The 15650-nt window shown below is 48.3% G+C and overlaps 1 protein-coding gene across 7 annotated transcripts; it reads left to right on the top strand.

Moving 5' to 3' along the window:
* The first annotated feature begins 4098 nt into the window (after positions 1-4098).
* LOC107997877 (hemicentin-2) lies at positions 4099-13835 on the top strand. 7 transcript variants are annotated; one of them, XM_017056800.3, is made up of 12 exons: positions 4099-6560; positions 7138-7294; positions 8149-8360; positions 8428-8538; positions 8608-8823; positions 9700-9996; positions 10089-10219; positions 10284-10443; positions 10525-10827; positions 11477-11947; positions 12925-13137; positions 13216-13835. In XM_017056800.3, exons 1-12 carry the CDS (start codon positions 6503-6505, stop codon positions 13257-13259), a joined length of 2373 nt encoding a protein of 790 aa, XP_016912289.1. In that variant the 5' UTR covers positions 4099-6502; the 3' UTR covers positions 13260-13835. The 7 variants fall into 7 exon arrangements, with proteins under 7 accessions (XP_016912289.1, XP_016912290.1, XP_061931255.1 ...); XM_017056801.3 differs by having other exon boundaries at positions 7162-7294; XM_062075271.1 differs by having other exon boundaries at positions 7162-7294; positions 11477-11941.
* The last annotated feature ends 1815 nt before the right edge of the window (positions 13836-15650 follow it).

Genomic DNA, 15650 nt, shown 5'->3' on the forward strand with positions numbered 1-15650 from the left:
TATATTTGGATACCGATGCACTCTGCGATCCCCCTCGCATCTTCCCCCTCGATAGATCCTCTCCCCCCTCTTAATTCGAAAAAGGGAACGCGTCGCGCCAACATCTTTCCTCTTTTCCGCGAAATCCTTGGAAATCCGTGGAAATTTTCGCGAAACGAATCGGTTCCCGGGAAACGAACTAGTTTCCTCGCTTCTTTCGATTCCGCGCGTAAAATTCAAATTTTACGCGCAAGCTTTCTGGGGAAGGGGATGGAACGGCCTTGATTTCACAACACACCGATTTCCCGTTCCCATGCCACGCGGATGGACTCGAGCGTCACACGATACTCTTGCTTGTTTTGACCGATACACGGTTCACTGGCTCGGAGCGGTGAAGAAAAACGGGCTATCGGAACGTGGAGCATGGTAGCGGGGGAAGGGGCGAAGGAGGACGAAAGGAACCGTTTGCCCGTGGGACCGGTTCGAAAAGGTTTTTTGACACGACCGAGTCACGTTCACGCGTCAAACAAAAGTTTGTTATGTATCGGCCTCGTCCCGTCGATATTTCTCGAATCGCGTCCTATTTTCGGTTTCTTTCTCTTTGAAAGCGTGCAAAATCGGGATCGAATTTATAATCGTTTAATTAGCGCGATCCCACGAAAAAATGAGGAAAAGAGAAGTTTCGAAAAATCTAGAGCCGATATAAATGTTCTCTGTTTATTCGTAATTCCTTTTCAAAGAGAGAGAACGGAGGAAAATGGTAAACTTGTCGTTTTTGCTTACCTAATACACATATAGTATATATACGTACATACTAAAATGTATTGCAAGTAGAAACGTTGTAGCCACAGTATAGGTAATAAGGTTGGGAATTCGTTATCGCTTTTATTGTTCTCCGCTCCGCTTTTAACGCTACCCCTCCTCCTCGTTAAAACCGTACGCCTTTGATATGCGGCGCCCGATGTCCAGCTAGCATTAAGTGACTTACGACGTTTTCGCCGTGGTCTGACGGAAATAGTAGCGTTATGGCGAGCACGAGCAAGAAAACGAGTCGGTGGAGAGGAGGGGGGAAGGGAATATATGGAAAAGGACAGTTGCGTTGAAAAAGAAGACGAGCCGTGAGAACGAAAGGGAAACGAGTTTTGGTCGGCCGGAGAGAGAGAGAGAGAGCGCGGCAAAGAAGAAGGAGGAGGAGGATGGAGAGAAACGTTCGTTTTCTAGGGATAAAGGACAGGTGCATACCTCCTTCTCTATTTCGGCGCGCGCGACGGGGAATGTTTTGTCCAACCTCCTGCGTATAAAATCGCGACATTCCATCGCTCCTCTCCACTCGAATCGCTCCTTTTGGTCCCCGTTTAGCTCGTTCCCTCGTTGGCGCGCGCGGGAAACGGCACGGCCGAGTCGAGCTTCGCCTCTCGCCTTTCCTTCCTTCCTTCCTTCCATCCGACCTCGCGCCCACAATTGCATAACATTTCGCTTCGTATCCACGGGAGCGAAAACCGTCTTGAACTCGTTTCGCTTATCTCTACGGCGGAGTTCGACACGGAAGTTTTCGGTTGGAAATGGCTCGTCGAAAAAGTGGTGTTCCCTCGTGTAACAATAATAAATTCCTTCCTAGCTATCGGTCCAATTTAGCCACGGTGACGAGACACGTAACTAGAACGCGAGAAGAATGCCAATATCTGGCGAAAAAACTCGAAGAATTCGGGAACGTGGAATTCTTGGCGCCGTCGGGTTAGACGAGGAGAGGGGAACGTCACGCGGCCTCGTTGCATCCTTTTCGTTTCGTTTCTCTTTTTCTCCCCGAAACTTCTTCTTCGTACAACCGTCTCGTAATAATTTTATGTACGCTCGATGCTCGGACGCGTACGATTCTCTTTCATCTCCCTGGAGAAAAGTGGACGAAAAATTGTGGTCGAATAGGGAACCTCGTTCGCGTATCTTAATATCCCTCGTAACGTTACCAGTAATAAGCGTACTTTTTCGAATTTCCCGCCATCGAAATTCAATTCCCCCGGAATTCTTTCCGCGACATTCCGAAAGAATTTCTCCCTTCGAACGACATCGTTGCGAAGCTACTTATTTACGAAGCTCTCGAAAAAAAGGAAAGAAGAGACACGTGCGTTGTTCGAGTTTCGGATTTATCGACGCATTAGCGTTCTCCTTCGACAAAGCGTTTGTCCTACCGCGATTTATCTCCACACCTCGCGCCGCTTTGATTCCCTCCCCCCTCGCTAAACATAGCAACCTCCCTTGGAATTCGCTCTCTCTCTCTCTTTCCTTTTCGAGGAGAAAAAGACAAGATGCGAGATTTCGACGAACTCGTTCGTCGATCGTTAGACTCCATTAACGGTATAAGAGACGAAAGCTCTCTCGGGTATCAACAAATGTTTCCTATTAGACGAGGCCTGTCCCAGGAGCGATTAGCTGGCGTGTGATTCCATATGGAGAGGTTTGGGGGGACGGCGAGTGACGTCGTCCCGTGAAGGGTACCGGAAAAGTCTGAGGCCTCGTGAATCATGGTGGCCACGCGAAAACGCCATAAAAATAATACGGCTGTGTCACGATAGTGGCACAGGATGACTCATCTCCTCCCGCACGCACGGATCTTACTTGCGAAGATTCGATCGATAAGTCTGTACCGCTCGACGGAAGGGTGCCTCCGTTTCCTCCGCATCAGGGGTGCGCGCCCTTAGCTGAGCCAAAGCGGAATAGCTGTTCTCCCCGAGATTTCGAGAAACATTCGATTCGATGACGCCAATATTGAATAATTCTAAAATGGAATTATTCAATATCATTCAATATTACGTGTATCGTCGGAAAGATTCTGGAGAATCGATAAAAAGGAATGACGGAAACGTACGGCACAAATAGGATTCTGGTTGTGCATAAATATTAATGGGCGGGAAGCGAGCAACAACGCGTCGTTCCACGATGCCGCACGATTCGGATTGATATCGATCGGTCCCGATTCTCGTTAGTCATCGCGGTTTGTTATTGCGTTGAACGAGTTTAATGCACGGTAAGTTTCAATGAGTCATAACCGATAACGTTGTTGGAACGAAAAGGCGTGCGATATCGCAATTATTCATCAATATGCACACAACGGATGCGAAATTGCGAAATTAGGTTACAAACTACCGCAAAATGCACCTATTTTTGAAATCGGAAAGATCAAAATTAGTTCTCTCTCGAGGCCTCCGAGTCTCGATTCTAGGCGGCCCTGGAGGCCGGAAGTATCGTATTCAAGGCCCGCATGCCACGATATTATTATTTATCTCGGGTAGGAAATCAAGAAAGTTATCCTCACGTCGAACGATTTTGATAAATTTTTATTCGGACCGAGGGGAGGGGAGCCACCCATAAATTACTCGACAATTACCCCTCTTCCATAATTCTATTATTTATGGGCCGCGAGTGGGGCAGATATCGATCCATCTTTTCTCCTCCTTCGATTAACCGCATCCAGAGATCGGAAAAGGTTAGACGATCTTCGTCTAACCTTCGTTTTCCTTTCCCCGCTAATCGAACCAGCTCTCGAAATGAGCGACGGAAAGAAAGAAAGAAAGAAAGGAGATACGCCTTTTCTTTTTCTCCACGTTTCGAGAGATCGCGAAATTCTCGTAGGTCGAGGAAAGAGAGAGGGTGTAGGTATTCGAGGGGTCCGAAAATAGACCCGGCGTGCGGCGACATTAGAAACACTGCGCCTCTCTCTCTCGTTCCGAGCAACCCTCACCACGCTTTAATTACGGAAAGAGAGGCGAGCAAATATACACCGGCACAAAAGCTCCCTTTTGCGAATCGATCCGACGTAAATCGTCCGATTTTCAATCCCCCCTCCCGATTCCAGGAATTTATTTTCTTACGGAGGAGGAGAGAATGGTGGAAACCGAGCGAGTCCCACCCCTCGTGGGTGAACAAACGTAATCGGCCGTGACTTATTATTCCACCGAGGCAGCCAAGCTGTGCTCTTCTCCAAGTCGACGCGCATCGAAGCGGAACGCGTGCGTTCCCAACCTTTCCTGCACGACACTCTCCACACGGCAGCGACCTTGAAACAAATTCTCCAATTGACCGTACGTTTTCACCATCGTCCTCCTCGACGGATTTCCTCGGCAAAATCCGTCCCTCGGCCGAGGAGAGGTTGAAAGTTGAGCGTGTTGGAGATTATTGAACGAGGGGAGGGGGGGCACGGTCCGATTTAGCGCGAGTCATTAGCGCGAGTGCATCTCGGAGTAGGAAGATATTAGAAAGGCGGGGGAATGGTGTGCGTGCGCGTGTCCTCCTCGGGTTAAATGGACGTGTGCCGAGGAGGGTGCCCGAGTGGGGGCAGCTACACGCGTGTCGTCGTCGTTTGGTTTTGGTTTTAGTTCCGTGGCAGCCGACGTTGCCGACGACCACGATCTCCTCCGCCCGAAAACGATCAACTCCTCCGCATACTTTCTCCTTCCTCTCCCGAGTGCTGTGTCACGATAATCGAGTCGCGTTTGACGCCAGCTGCATCGAAACAGGAATACAATGTTCGCCGATCGAGCCAGCTGATCGTGGATCTAACTTAAACCGCGGGAAAAAGAAGAAGGAAGAGAACGGAGGAGCCGTTTCGCGGCCGAGATCAAAGTTACGGAGGAAGAGAGAGGATAAAGGAGAGAAAGATTGTTTGGACAAAGAAAGGAATTCGAGAGGAGCGCGTGAAAAGGGACAAAGGGGATACGGCGCGAAAAAACGTCGGCTCGTTTTCTTAATCAAAAGATTTCGTACGCGCCTCGACTAATAACGAGCACGTGTTGCGTCGATCGCGCGAAGGAAGAGGAAAAAAGGGACGAGTGGAGAGGAACATTCCGCGCTGGAAGGTTGGGCGATGAAGTTCGGCCGCCGCTCCGTCGTGTAGTCGCATCGATCGTGGAGAATGTGTCCGGCGTCGATTCGTTTCCTGCCGATCGAGAACGGCGGCGCAACGAGACACCGCTCGTCGAGAAGAGATCGCGGTTGATCGGGAGGAGGATCGGTCGAATGTCCGCGAGGGTGTCGACCGAGCGCGGGTGGTGGTGGTGGACTCGACTCGAACAACACCTGATCCTCGCCTCCCGCTTCGAGATGCGGCGCACGTCGGGACACGTGTTTCTGACAAGTTTGCTGATACTGCTTCGTCGAGCGGACGCAGCTACCGAGGATTCCCCCGAATTCTCCAACAAAGGTACGTCTTCCTTTCACCCCCTTCGATTCGTATTCCTCCTGGGTTACGTTCGAGCATTTACGATCGAAGCTGATCCCACTGTAACGATCGCAACGAGAGCAGAGAGATTCATTTCGGCGACCTCGACCGGATTTTCGAAAAAAGCACGAGTGCCTATCTTTCGGCGGTCGAAATAAAAGGAGCCCTTGCTCGAATTCTTGCCAGAGAAATTCTAAGAAGAAAGGAACGGAAATCAGCCTTTAAAATGATGTACGCGTGTGTTTGAAGAACAGGCTCGTTGTATATTTGGGATGGACTTTGCCAAGTTTGATCAGAGGCACCTGATCTGTCAAAACAGTATCCTTCTTCTTCTTATACGAGTGTTTAAAACTGATTTTCATTATCGTTAGAAAACCGTAAATTCGAGGAAAGAAGGGAGGAGATCCTCCGTCATCGATACACGACGATCGTGAAACGCAGAAAGCCCCGTTCCGAGCTTATAGATTTATTTTGGTCGGCCGAGCGGGACGTTTGCCCGCGAAGCGAAAGAATTTGCGCCGCGGTTTATTTTCGGCGCCGCGCGAAAAAGGCTTCGATCCCTCCTTTCCATCCGTCATACGCTTTCCAAAATTTATGAAAACGGGCCCTCCCCGCTCGAAAGAAGAAAGAGCGCCCTCTTCGAATACCCGAGATTCGATCCAGAATCGCCCTTGCCGCGGATAACGGGGATCGCTTCTCTCCCCTCGAGGGGGGAAGTATTTGGGGAAGCGTAAACAGCAGCCACGATCCGTCATCGCGCCGTAACGAAAGCAACATTTTCCGCGAAAACGAAAGCTCGCCTCTCGCCTAACTTGCCCGCCGAGAATTTCAAAGAATTCAGGCGGAAGAGCGTTAAAGAAATATTCGAGGAGGGAGAAAGGAACTAATTACTTCGAAACGTCTCGATTCCACCGAGGAGACGAGCCAAACGCGATGATCCAATAAGAGCGGACGGATTCGAGAAGTTTACGGGGATCCCTTCCCTCCTTCCGGGCAGTGGAGGGGGAAGCCGTCCGTCCGTGGGACGGATATCGCGATAGGTGGCGACAGTTGGAATTTTATCGAGCGAGGCGACTTCTTCTTGGGCCGGGAAGCAACAGGTGTCGGGAATGCGGAATTACGGCGAGGTTAGATCGAAGTCGGATCGAGGCGTCTGTGCGTCGAGGCGCGTATCGGGAGACAAAAGGCAGGAAGCGAGGGGGGGCGCGCAACGCGACTCGACGGAGCCTCGCCTTAGCCGTGTGGCTCGTAAATTAGTCGGGTAAAAAACACACGGCCGAATCGGGTAAATGAGGAAGCGGTGGATCGAGAATGGAGAATGGAAATGACGAAAATAGGCGAGGCGGCGGAAGCGGCGGTTTTCCGAGCGGTACGAAAATAACGGGATCGCCCCTCGGAGCATTATTTACATAACGATCGAATCTTCTTTCCAACTTTTCGGGTATCGGAATTCTATTTCGGGGATTAGCGAACGAAGAGAGGAGGAGGATCGAAGGAGGAACGCGGAATCGTTCGATGCATCATCGCTCGCGATATTATTCCCTCCGTGCGCGAATTTAAACTTAGATTCGTAGGGAATCGTTACGAGGAGGTGACTCCACCCACCGGGAGAAAATAGAAACGATATAACGCGCACGTGCGGCGTTAACGTACATCGTGGTATGCCATTGATAACTTTGTCTCCGTTGGCACGCGTTATCTCTTCTCCCCCATCTTTTATTTACCGGAGAGAAACGATATTCCCAGGCGGGAATCGAGTTGGATTAAATATCGGATTAAATTGAAGTCGATTTCTATTTCGATCGAATCGTTTTCGGCAATTCTAATTCGTAACGAGCACAGTAGGTGGCCAAAAACGATCACACTTTCGCCTCCCTTCTCCCGCGCTAACCTGTTACGATCTAACCTAACTGTTTCTCTTACTCTTTCGTGCCCCTCTTTTCAAGGGTCTACGACTTTCGCTCTTACAGCGCCGCTCAGATTGGTGTGGGCCAGCAAGGGGGAGGACGTGGAATTGCCCTGCGACATTACTCCGCCGACCCCCAACGACACCGTCAACATGGTTCTCTGGTTCAAAGACACCGCCGGGATACCTCTTTACAGGTAACAACCTTCTTTTCTCTCCCATCTCTTCGTTTCACTGCAAGCAGGGTGAAAACATCCCCATCGAGCGTGCGAGAAGGGTTTAATATCCAGCGGTGGATGCCATTGTTCTGAGATCGCATCTCGAAATATCTCGGGTCAAGCCCCCGAAATAGGGTGCCGCCATTATCATCTTCTCCTCCCCGCTGTGGTTTCTCGGAACGATCCATCCTCCTCCTTATTCGATTAAAATTGTCTCCTTCCGCGAGCGGGATAAATTGACGACGAATAATTCGATGAATAACGACCGTTTATTTGGCAACGGGAGTTGTAGGTTTACCCCCGTAAAAGGACGTTCCTAGAAAAGGGGAAAAAGAGATACGAACACGTGGCCTGGGGAAAAACAGGGTAACCCAGTTGCGGATACACGTTCGTGTTACTATTTCGAAGAAGACGAAATGGGGTTTGAAAGGAAGGAGGCAAGTGGTTCCAAGATTTTTACGAGTTTCCTTTCTTTTTCCCTTCCCCTGTTGCGAACAGATTTCCTCCTCGACGTTGCGTAACGGTCAACTCGTTTTCGAATCTAAATCCGCCGAGCGCGCGCTTGCCAACTATCCTTTTTTCCCGCCGCAAATAGACGCGCGTGCTAGAGTTAGTCATTAGAACTAGTGGCAGGGGGGGAGGGTCCGGTGTTTACCACCTCCTTTTAATCCCGGAAACGTCGCCGCTCGATCGTTGACTCGCCAAAGAGCGCGAGCCAAGAATTTCGGGCCAGGATGTTCCCCAGGTGGTAACCGGGTAACCTCGCTCTCTTCGATCGCGAAACTCGTAAATTTCTACCATTTCGCGGTATCGAAAGAAATTTTTCTGCGCAGCTTGGACGCGAGAAGCAGGGATCTCGCTTCCGCCATTCACTGGGCGGTCAGCGACGATCTCGGGAAGAGGACCTACTTTCAAATCGGCAACGGGCATCAGGCAAAGTTGAAGGTGACCAAGGTCGCGTACAGGGACCAGGGGATCTTCAGGTGCAGGGTGGATTTTATAAATTCTCCGACGAGAAACTTTCGCGTGAATCTGACCCTCGTCGGTGAGTTTTGCGCACGCTGAGTTTTGCTCGGAGAATTCTCTTTTTTAATGGCTAATTCCATTTGCAGAGGAACCATCCAGGCCTGTGATATACGACGCTCAGGGGCGAGAGGTGACAGGGGTGGGCGGACCCTTCTTGGAAGGTTACAACCTCGCCTTGATCTGCCAGGTGTCCGGAGGTTAGACTCTTCCCTCCTCGCTCGCACGACTCGAGCGCTCTAATCGCGTCCTCTTTCTCTCCTCCTCAGGAAGGCCGAAGCCCACGGTCACGTGGTGGATGGACGGCGAAATATTGGACGGCGTGGACGACACGCCGCACGTCGGCTCGCCGAGCAAATTCACGGAGAATCAACTTTTCATCGCGAACGTGACGAGATCGTTGTGGGGAAAGAAGCTGGAGTGCAGGGCGCAATCGCCACCGATGTCCTCTCCGATCGTTCGCGAAGTCCCGCTGGACATTTACCGTAACTATCCTTCACTATTTCGATATCGAATTACGGCCACCCGTCCTTCCCCTCTCCCCTCCTCGAACGAGTGTCGAACCGTCGAAACGTCTCGAAGAAACCCATCCATCGCGGTAGCCGAGCTATACACACGCGACGCGCGCGCCCAACACACGCGGCAACGAAATAGAACGCGCAACGTTGCGCGCCTGTCAAGGTCGCTTTTTTCGATCTCACCACGTGCGCCAACAGCGATAATCGTGAGTCGTCGTTGTGGAACAACTCTCCTCCTTCCTCGCGCCATCCCTCCCCCTCGTTTTTTCGTTCCGCTCGTGCGTCGATGTACTCTTACACACAGCAGCGTATATAATACACCGGCGAAAAACCGCAGGACGCGTGCGGCTTCTTGAACGTAACTTCTTGCGTAAGCCGATCGTATTTCTCGCGGGGAGCGCGTGCAAATTCTTTTTCTCTCATTTTTATTTTATCGTGGCGCACGGGAACGGCTTCCTTCCCGAAAGAAAAGACTTTCGGCCGGACATCCTGCGAAGAAATATATATATATAACATTGGCTTCTTTTTCGTGTCCTGCGACTAGCAGGAGAAGAAAGAAGTTTAAATATAGTTGGTGGGTTAGCGAGCCACGGCGGAAGCGAGATGAATTCCAACGATTTCGCGCGGTCCTCTCTCCTTGACTCCTTTGACGGCCGTGTTTCGTGGAATCGCCGTTCCAAAGCGTAAAAATACGCTTCGGGTTCGGGTGTGGGGCATGTGGGGCTCCCCCGACCGGTTATTTTCGAGCCCCGCAGGCTTTCGGAGGGCTCGATCTCTCGAATCCCTTGAGAGGAGGGGGATAATCGGAGCTGATAAGTAACATTATTCGTTTCGCTCTTTCAGTGAAACCGGCCCTCGTAAAGATCGTTCTGCCGGAGGATCAGATCTACGCGAATCGGCCGATCACGGCGCGCTGCGAGACATGGGGGAGCTCGCCCGCGGCGAGGGTGGTGTGGAGGCTGGGCAGACAGGTGATTGGCGACTCGAACGTGTCCACCACCCAGAGAAGCAATTCCACGGTCAGCAAACTGCCTCTGATCCTCGGCAAGGACGACAATGGCAGGAAATTAACTTGCAGGGCCGAGAATCCGAGATTTCCCGGCGGGGTCCTCGAGCAGACCGAGATCGTGGACGTTGCCTGTGAGTCAATTCTCTAAATTCCGAACGAAACGAGAGAAAGAAAAGGAAAAAGATCTCTTATATTACGTTTTTATATTAATTCATCGACTTAGACGGCCCGGTCGTGTCCATCGACCTCGCAACCGGCTACGGTCTGGACACGCTCAGGGAAGGAGACGATCTGAAATTCGTGTGCGACGTGGACAGCAACCCGCCCCCGACCAGTATCGTTTGGTATCACAAGGTAAGGATCGAGTTTCTCCTCTCGGTAACGCGAAACACCAACGGACGGGATTCGAACGTTGCAGGATAATCGATTGGAGCACGATGTGGCCGAGGGAACGTTGATAGCCTCGAACACGTTGACGTTGAGGGTGCTCACTCTGGCCCACGCAGGCGAGTACTCGTGCGAGGCGATCAATTCCGTGGGTGGGGGTCGCAGCCCGCCGATCTTGGTCCGCATGAAATGCAAGTACCTTCGTCCTCGAGATTGTCGTCGTCGTCGTTGTTGTTGTTGTTGTTATTATTATTATTATCTTTGGATTCCAGATGCCCCGAGATGCAGGGGGGGTTACGAGAGGCGCGAGGTCACAGCCGGTCGTTACGAAACGGTGTCGCTGCGTTGCGAGGTCGACTCGGTTCCCAAGGACGGCGTGAGGTTCTCGTGGACGTACAACGGGACGCTTGGTGACGTGTTGCCAATGCCAAACTCGAAAGCTCGGAACAACGGGCTCGTTAGCGTTCTCGAGTACACTCCCACCGTTGACACCGACTTTGGAACTCTCGCCTGCTGGGCGAGCAACAGCGTCGGAAGACAAAGGGCGCCTTGTATATTCAACATCGTGGCTGGAAGTACGTGTCCTTGATAACTCCAAACTCTCTTTTTCCCTCCCTTAAGACTAGATTTTTTTTTTTAGTGAAAAGACGGGTATATTGAAGTCGTCTTCGATACATTTTTTTTTACACGTTTCCGCATACGTGCTCGTTAGATTTAACGCAGGTGGTTAGGTACGGCGATATCTGACATGATATTCATTCCCACTGTCGTCTTCTTATTGTTCTTTTTATTATTCTTGCCCGTAATAACATAAATGTGTAAGAAAAAATATTGCAGGTTTTGAAAATATCTTGTTCGTTGTAGAATAATAAGATCTCAAAACTCACAAAACTCACTTCTTTTCTCTGCAAAATTCACCGTTGAAGGGATCACTTTGATCATTTATCGCCAACAGTCGTTATTTCATTTTCGTTCGTTTCGCAATAATTGACTCCTATAAATTAACTGCCCAAATATTCAAACATAATTCAAACATGTATATCAAATCGATTCGTAAATCTAGTGTTAAATTTCCATTCCAATCCAAACGAATTAATTATCGAAATCAATCCCCCCAAAGAAAAGTGTGTTCAGAACGCTGTTCCATCCGTAATGTCATTGCGTCATAATATTTTTCGACGAAGCGGTTCTCCAAGTTTTACACGAACTAACGTAAACCCGCAGAGCCACCGCAGCCGCCATCCGACTGCTCGCTCAACAACGAGACCACCTCCCTCCAAGTGAATTGCGTCCCAGGCGCGGACGGTGGCACGCCGCAGTACTTTTTGCTGGAAGTTCGGGGGACGGCGAGGAGGGATCCAGTTCAAAGCTCCGCTTATTCGCCCACCCTGCACGCGCCCCAGAGCGACCAGGGCACGGTGGGAGGCGAGGCGCCTCCCATATACCAAGAGAGAAATCCAAGGCCGAGTTTCCAGATACGAGGCCTCGACCCGGGCCTCGATTACACGTTTTACGTGTACGCGGTGAACGGGCAGGGGAGAAGCGAGCCGGTCCTCTTGGAGAACGTGAGGGTCGCCGAGGTGACGGGCGAAGGGAGGATCGAGAGGAACGGCCTGTTCCTCGAGGACCTGAAGAAGGCGCTGCCCAAGAGCAGCCCGGAGAACGTGATCATCGTGGTCGCGTTGACAGGTACAGGTAAAAGAAAATCGAAACGGTGTTTGAGATTTAATGTTTTGTAATATTTTTATAAGTATTCCTGAAACAGAAGAAAAAAGAAAAAGAGATTCGTCGAATTTTTGAATCCGTGAACGGTTTTTTTTAATAATTATAACAAATCCTGAAGAATTTTAATATTTCTTTGTAATATTTTTGTAAGTATCCCTGGGATAGAAGTAAAAAGAAAAGGGGATCGAAACATGATGTTTGAGATTTAATATTTCTTTGTAATATTTTTACAAGTATCAGATGTATAAACAAAAAGAGATTCATCGAATCTGTAAACAGTGTTTGAGATTTTTTTAATAATTATTATCCTGAAAAATTTTAATATTTGTTTGTATTTAATATTTTTTTAAGTATCAGAAGTAAAAAGAAAAAGAGATCGAAACAGTGTTTGAGATTTAATATTTTGTAATATTTTTATAACTATCCCTGAGACAAAAGGAAAAAGAAAAAGAGATTCATCGAATCTTCAAATAAACAGTATTTGGGATTTTTTTAATAATTATCACAAATTTTAATATTTTAATATTTGTTTGTAATATTTTTGCAAGTATCAGAAGGAAAAAGAAAAAAATATTCATCGAATCTCCGAATCCCCGTAAACAGTGTTTGATATTTTTTTTAATAATTATCACAAATCCTGAAGAATTTTAATATTTGTTTGTAATATTTTTATAAGTATCCCCGAGACAAAAGTAAAAAAGAAAAAGGGATCGAAACAGTGTTTGAGATTTAATGTTTCTTTGTAATATTTTCACAAGTATCGGAAGAAAAAAGGAGAAGAGATTAATGGAATCTCCGAATCCGTAAACAGTGTTTGAGATTTTTTTAATAATTATCACAAATTTTAATATTTCAATATTTATTAGTAATATTTTTGCAAGTATCAGAAGTAAAAAGAAAAAGAGATTCATCGAATCTCTCTAACGAAGGGTGTTTTCGGATCTAAGGTGCGGTTGCTTTGATCTTGATCGGGATCGGCGTGATAATCGGGCTGGCCATCTGCAGGAGAAGGAGCGCGTTGCCTGTAAAGGATGGGCCGGACGATTTCACCATCCCCACCTACGTTTCCGCTCAAAGGATCGAGCCAAGGATCAGATACTCGGGCGACAGCAGGCGGGTGTCCCAAAGAGCGAGCTTGTACATGGAGGAAAACCGAAACGGTAAACCTTTCTCTCTCTCGAACGCACGAATCGTGAAAAATTATTCGAAAGGAAAATTCATCGCTCGTTTTCTTCCAGAGCCCGATCTGCTGCAGAGGGTCGAGATCGACGTACACGATTAACGATTTATTATCGTTTCCTCTTGTACAGACAGAAGTAAGCGAGAAGTAAAAGAGAAGTACGCGTTATACGCTTTTCGCGACGTGATGTGTATATATCAGGTGTCTATTCCCTTAGGATACGTAATAAGTATTAATTTAAGTTGGGTTAAGATAAGACGATTCATCGTGATCCTTTTATCCGATGATAACTTTACACTGTTTCCACGATTCCTGTACCTGTTTGTCGTTTAAAAAAACGATGACGAGCTCTGGACTGGTTGTTACATTTCTCTTCTTCTTGTGTAATTTACGTGCCTTTATTTCTATTTTTTGGACAAAGAAAGTATTATTAGAACAATCGTAGCTCGATCAGCTGTTCTCCTCGCGTTAAATAATAATTTAACTTGAGCTTGCCGCTTCGAACGAATGATCTCACGTACCTCAACGTGGAACGTATTTCTTACGTATGTATCACCTAGGAACCGAAACGCTTACGTAATTGTGTAAATAGCGCATAAGAAAAAGGAAAGAAAGTGGGAAAAAAGAGATACCGACGTTGTAATTACTAGCGATATAGGAAATAAATTTTTACCAAAATATCGACCCGGATCTTTTCGACCCGCCGCTATACTGCAGGTCCCGAGGAGGACAAACTGTATGTAAACAAAACGCAAAACGATCCTGATGTTTCGCTGTGCTATTCGACTAGGTAATAAAAACAAAAAAAGAACGGTCGTTTGACCATCCGCGCGATACATCCAATGAAAAATACAACGCGCGCGTCGCTTCAACCTTCCATAAACAATTTTCCAAAAGATCGTAACTTTTGCCCTGGATCCGCTCGAAACGCACGGAAAGAATAGGAAGAGATCTTGGGTGCGTTCGATTTCAAATTATTACGATATTTGTTCCAGAAAACTTGGGGCGATTAAATAAAACGGGCTGCTGCAACTCTCAGACAGACGAATAATCTAAACAATCTAAACGATTAGCTTGCTTCGATTCGATCTCGAGGCGGTAGATATTTTCACGGATGAGTTTGGAAAAATTGGGAAAGGATATCCGTTCGATTACGCTTTGACGGAGGAGTGGATGGAATATTCGATCGCGTTTATACGTTATTTACGTGCAATCCGGCATAAATGTAGCGCGCTAATAACTATCAGGCGAATTACGACCGAAATTACGCGTGTAATCTGAAAGTCCGTTACGTCACGCGTTGCATATTCGAAATAAACGGGAGAGCGGATACGAAAAAGAAAGAAAAAAAAAAAAGGACGGAGATTAGGTTTGGAGAGACGGAATTTTTGAAAGGCTCGATCGCGAAAACAAAGTGCAAAGTGTTTTGCTCGCGACTGTACGCGCGCCAGATACGCGAATGAGCGATGTAAAATTTACAATTTATAATGGACGCGAATACATCGTCGCGATCCCAATTATCCGACAACACACGGTTACACGCGGCCGTTATCTATTCATATGAAGCGTAACGGGGATCCAATTATAAGCGAATTTATTAATTTACAGAAACGCGAAATGCGAGGCATCGTTTTATCATTCGACGTTCCGATGAATCCAAGGATCGATCGAATGAACGGCGAAGGAAGAGGAAAGAAGAAAAAAGATGGACGATCGCGCACGGCCGCTACTTTATATTCGACAAAACGCGTTTCCAACGCGGCGGGGCGAGCGACATGGACGAGCGGCGGTCGATTGCTCGAAACTTCATCAACGTCGCGATAATCGTGTCGTCGATTGCGTCGACAGATATTCTATTTTCGCTGAATTAGTTTGCCACAGCGCCGACAACCAATTGCGCCGAAAAATTCAATTATCATTACCGACCGGGCTCCCCCGCTCGATCGGTAATCGATTTACAGATTTGCTCGTCGCGTTAAACCGTAACCGTCAATTGCCGTCCCCTCTCCATCTCGTATCCTCGCAAGGAAGAATAAAGAGAAGGCTCGCGTTTAGAGAGAGGAAAGGAAAGTCGTACGACGAATCGAGATGAATTAAAAGGGGAAATATGGGATGTGGATAAACGGCGACAGGGAGGGAAGAGACGGGTCGCTGGGGGACGAGAGAGGCTTTGCCGCGTCCGGTCAAAGCGTAAGCGAATGCGGCGTGCATTCGCACGTATAATGAAGATGCGTTGAATGCGGTTGCGTGCGCGGCAGCGGCGTGTCGGGCGGATAATTAGGTTATACTTTGTAGAAGGGCCAACCTCACGGTATTATCGTTATCGTTATATGGGAAACGACGCTCGGCCGGAACGCCGCGGGGTATTCGTGTTATTTTCAACCTCTCCGTCCCTCGTTAAATCCTCGCTTCCACCCTCCGACAGACTCCTTCGGCTCGCGCCCAAACACATATACGTGCATTTTTCAACTTCCCCCTCGTTTTCCAGCCTTC

This window comes from Apis cerana, linkage group LG5, assembly GCF_029169275.1.
Source record: "Apis cerana isolate GH-2021 linkage group LG5, AcerK_1.0, whole genome shotgun sequence".
NCBI lineage: Eukaryota > Metazoa > Arthropoda > Insecta > Hymenoptera > Apidae > Apis > Apis cerana.

Coding starts and splice junctions, on each gene's coding strand:
- LOC107997877 (XM_028666735.2), top strand. CDS start 4,990: ATGTCCGCGAGGGTGTCGACCGAGCGCGGGTGGTGGTGGTGGACTCGA. Junction 8,824..9,699: donor AGTCCCGCTGGACATTTACC/GTAACTATCCTT, acceptor TCGCTCTTTCAG/TGAAACCGGCCCTCGTAAAG. Junction 13,138..13,215: donor CATGGAGGAAAACCGAAACG/GTAAACCTTTCT, acceptor GTTTTCTTCCAG/AGCCCGATCTGCTGCAGAGG.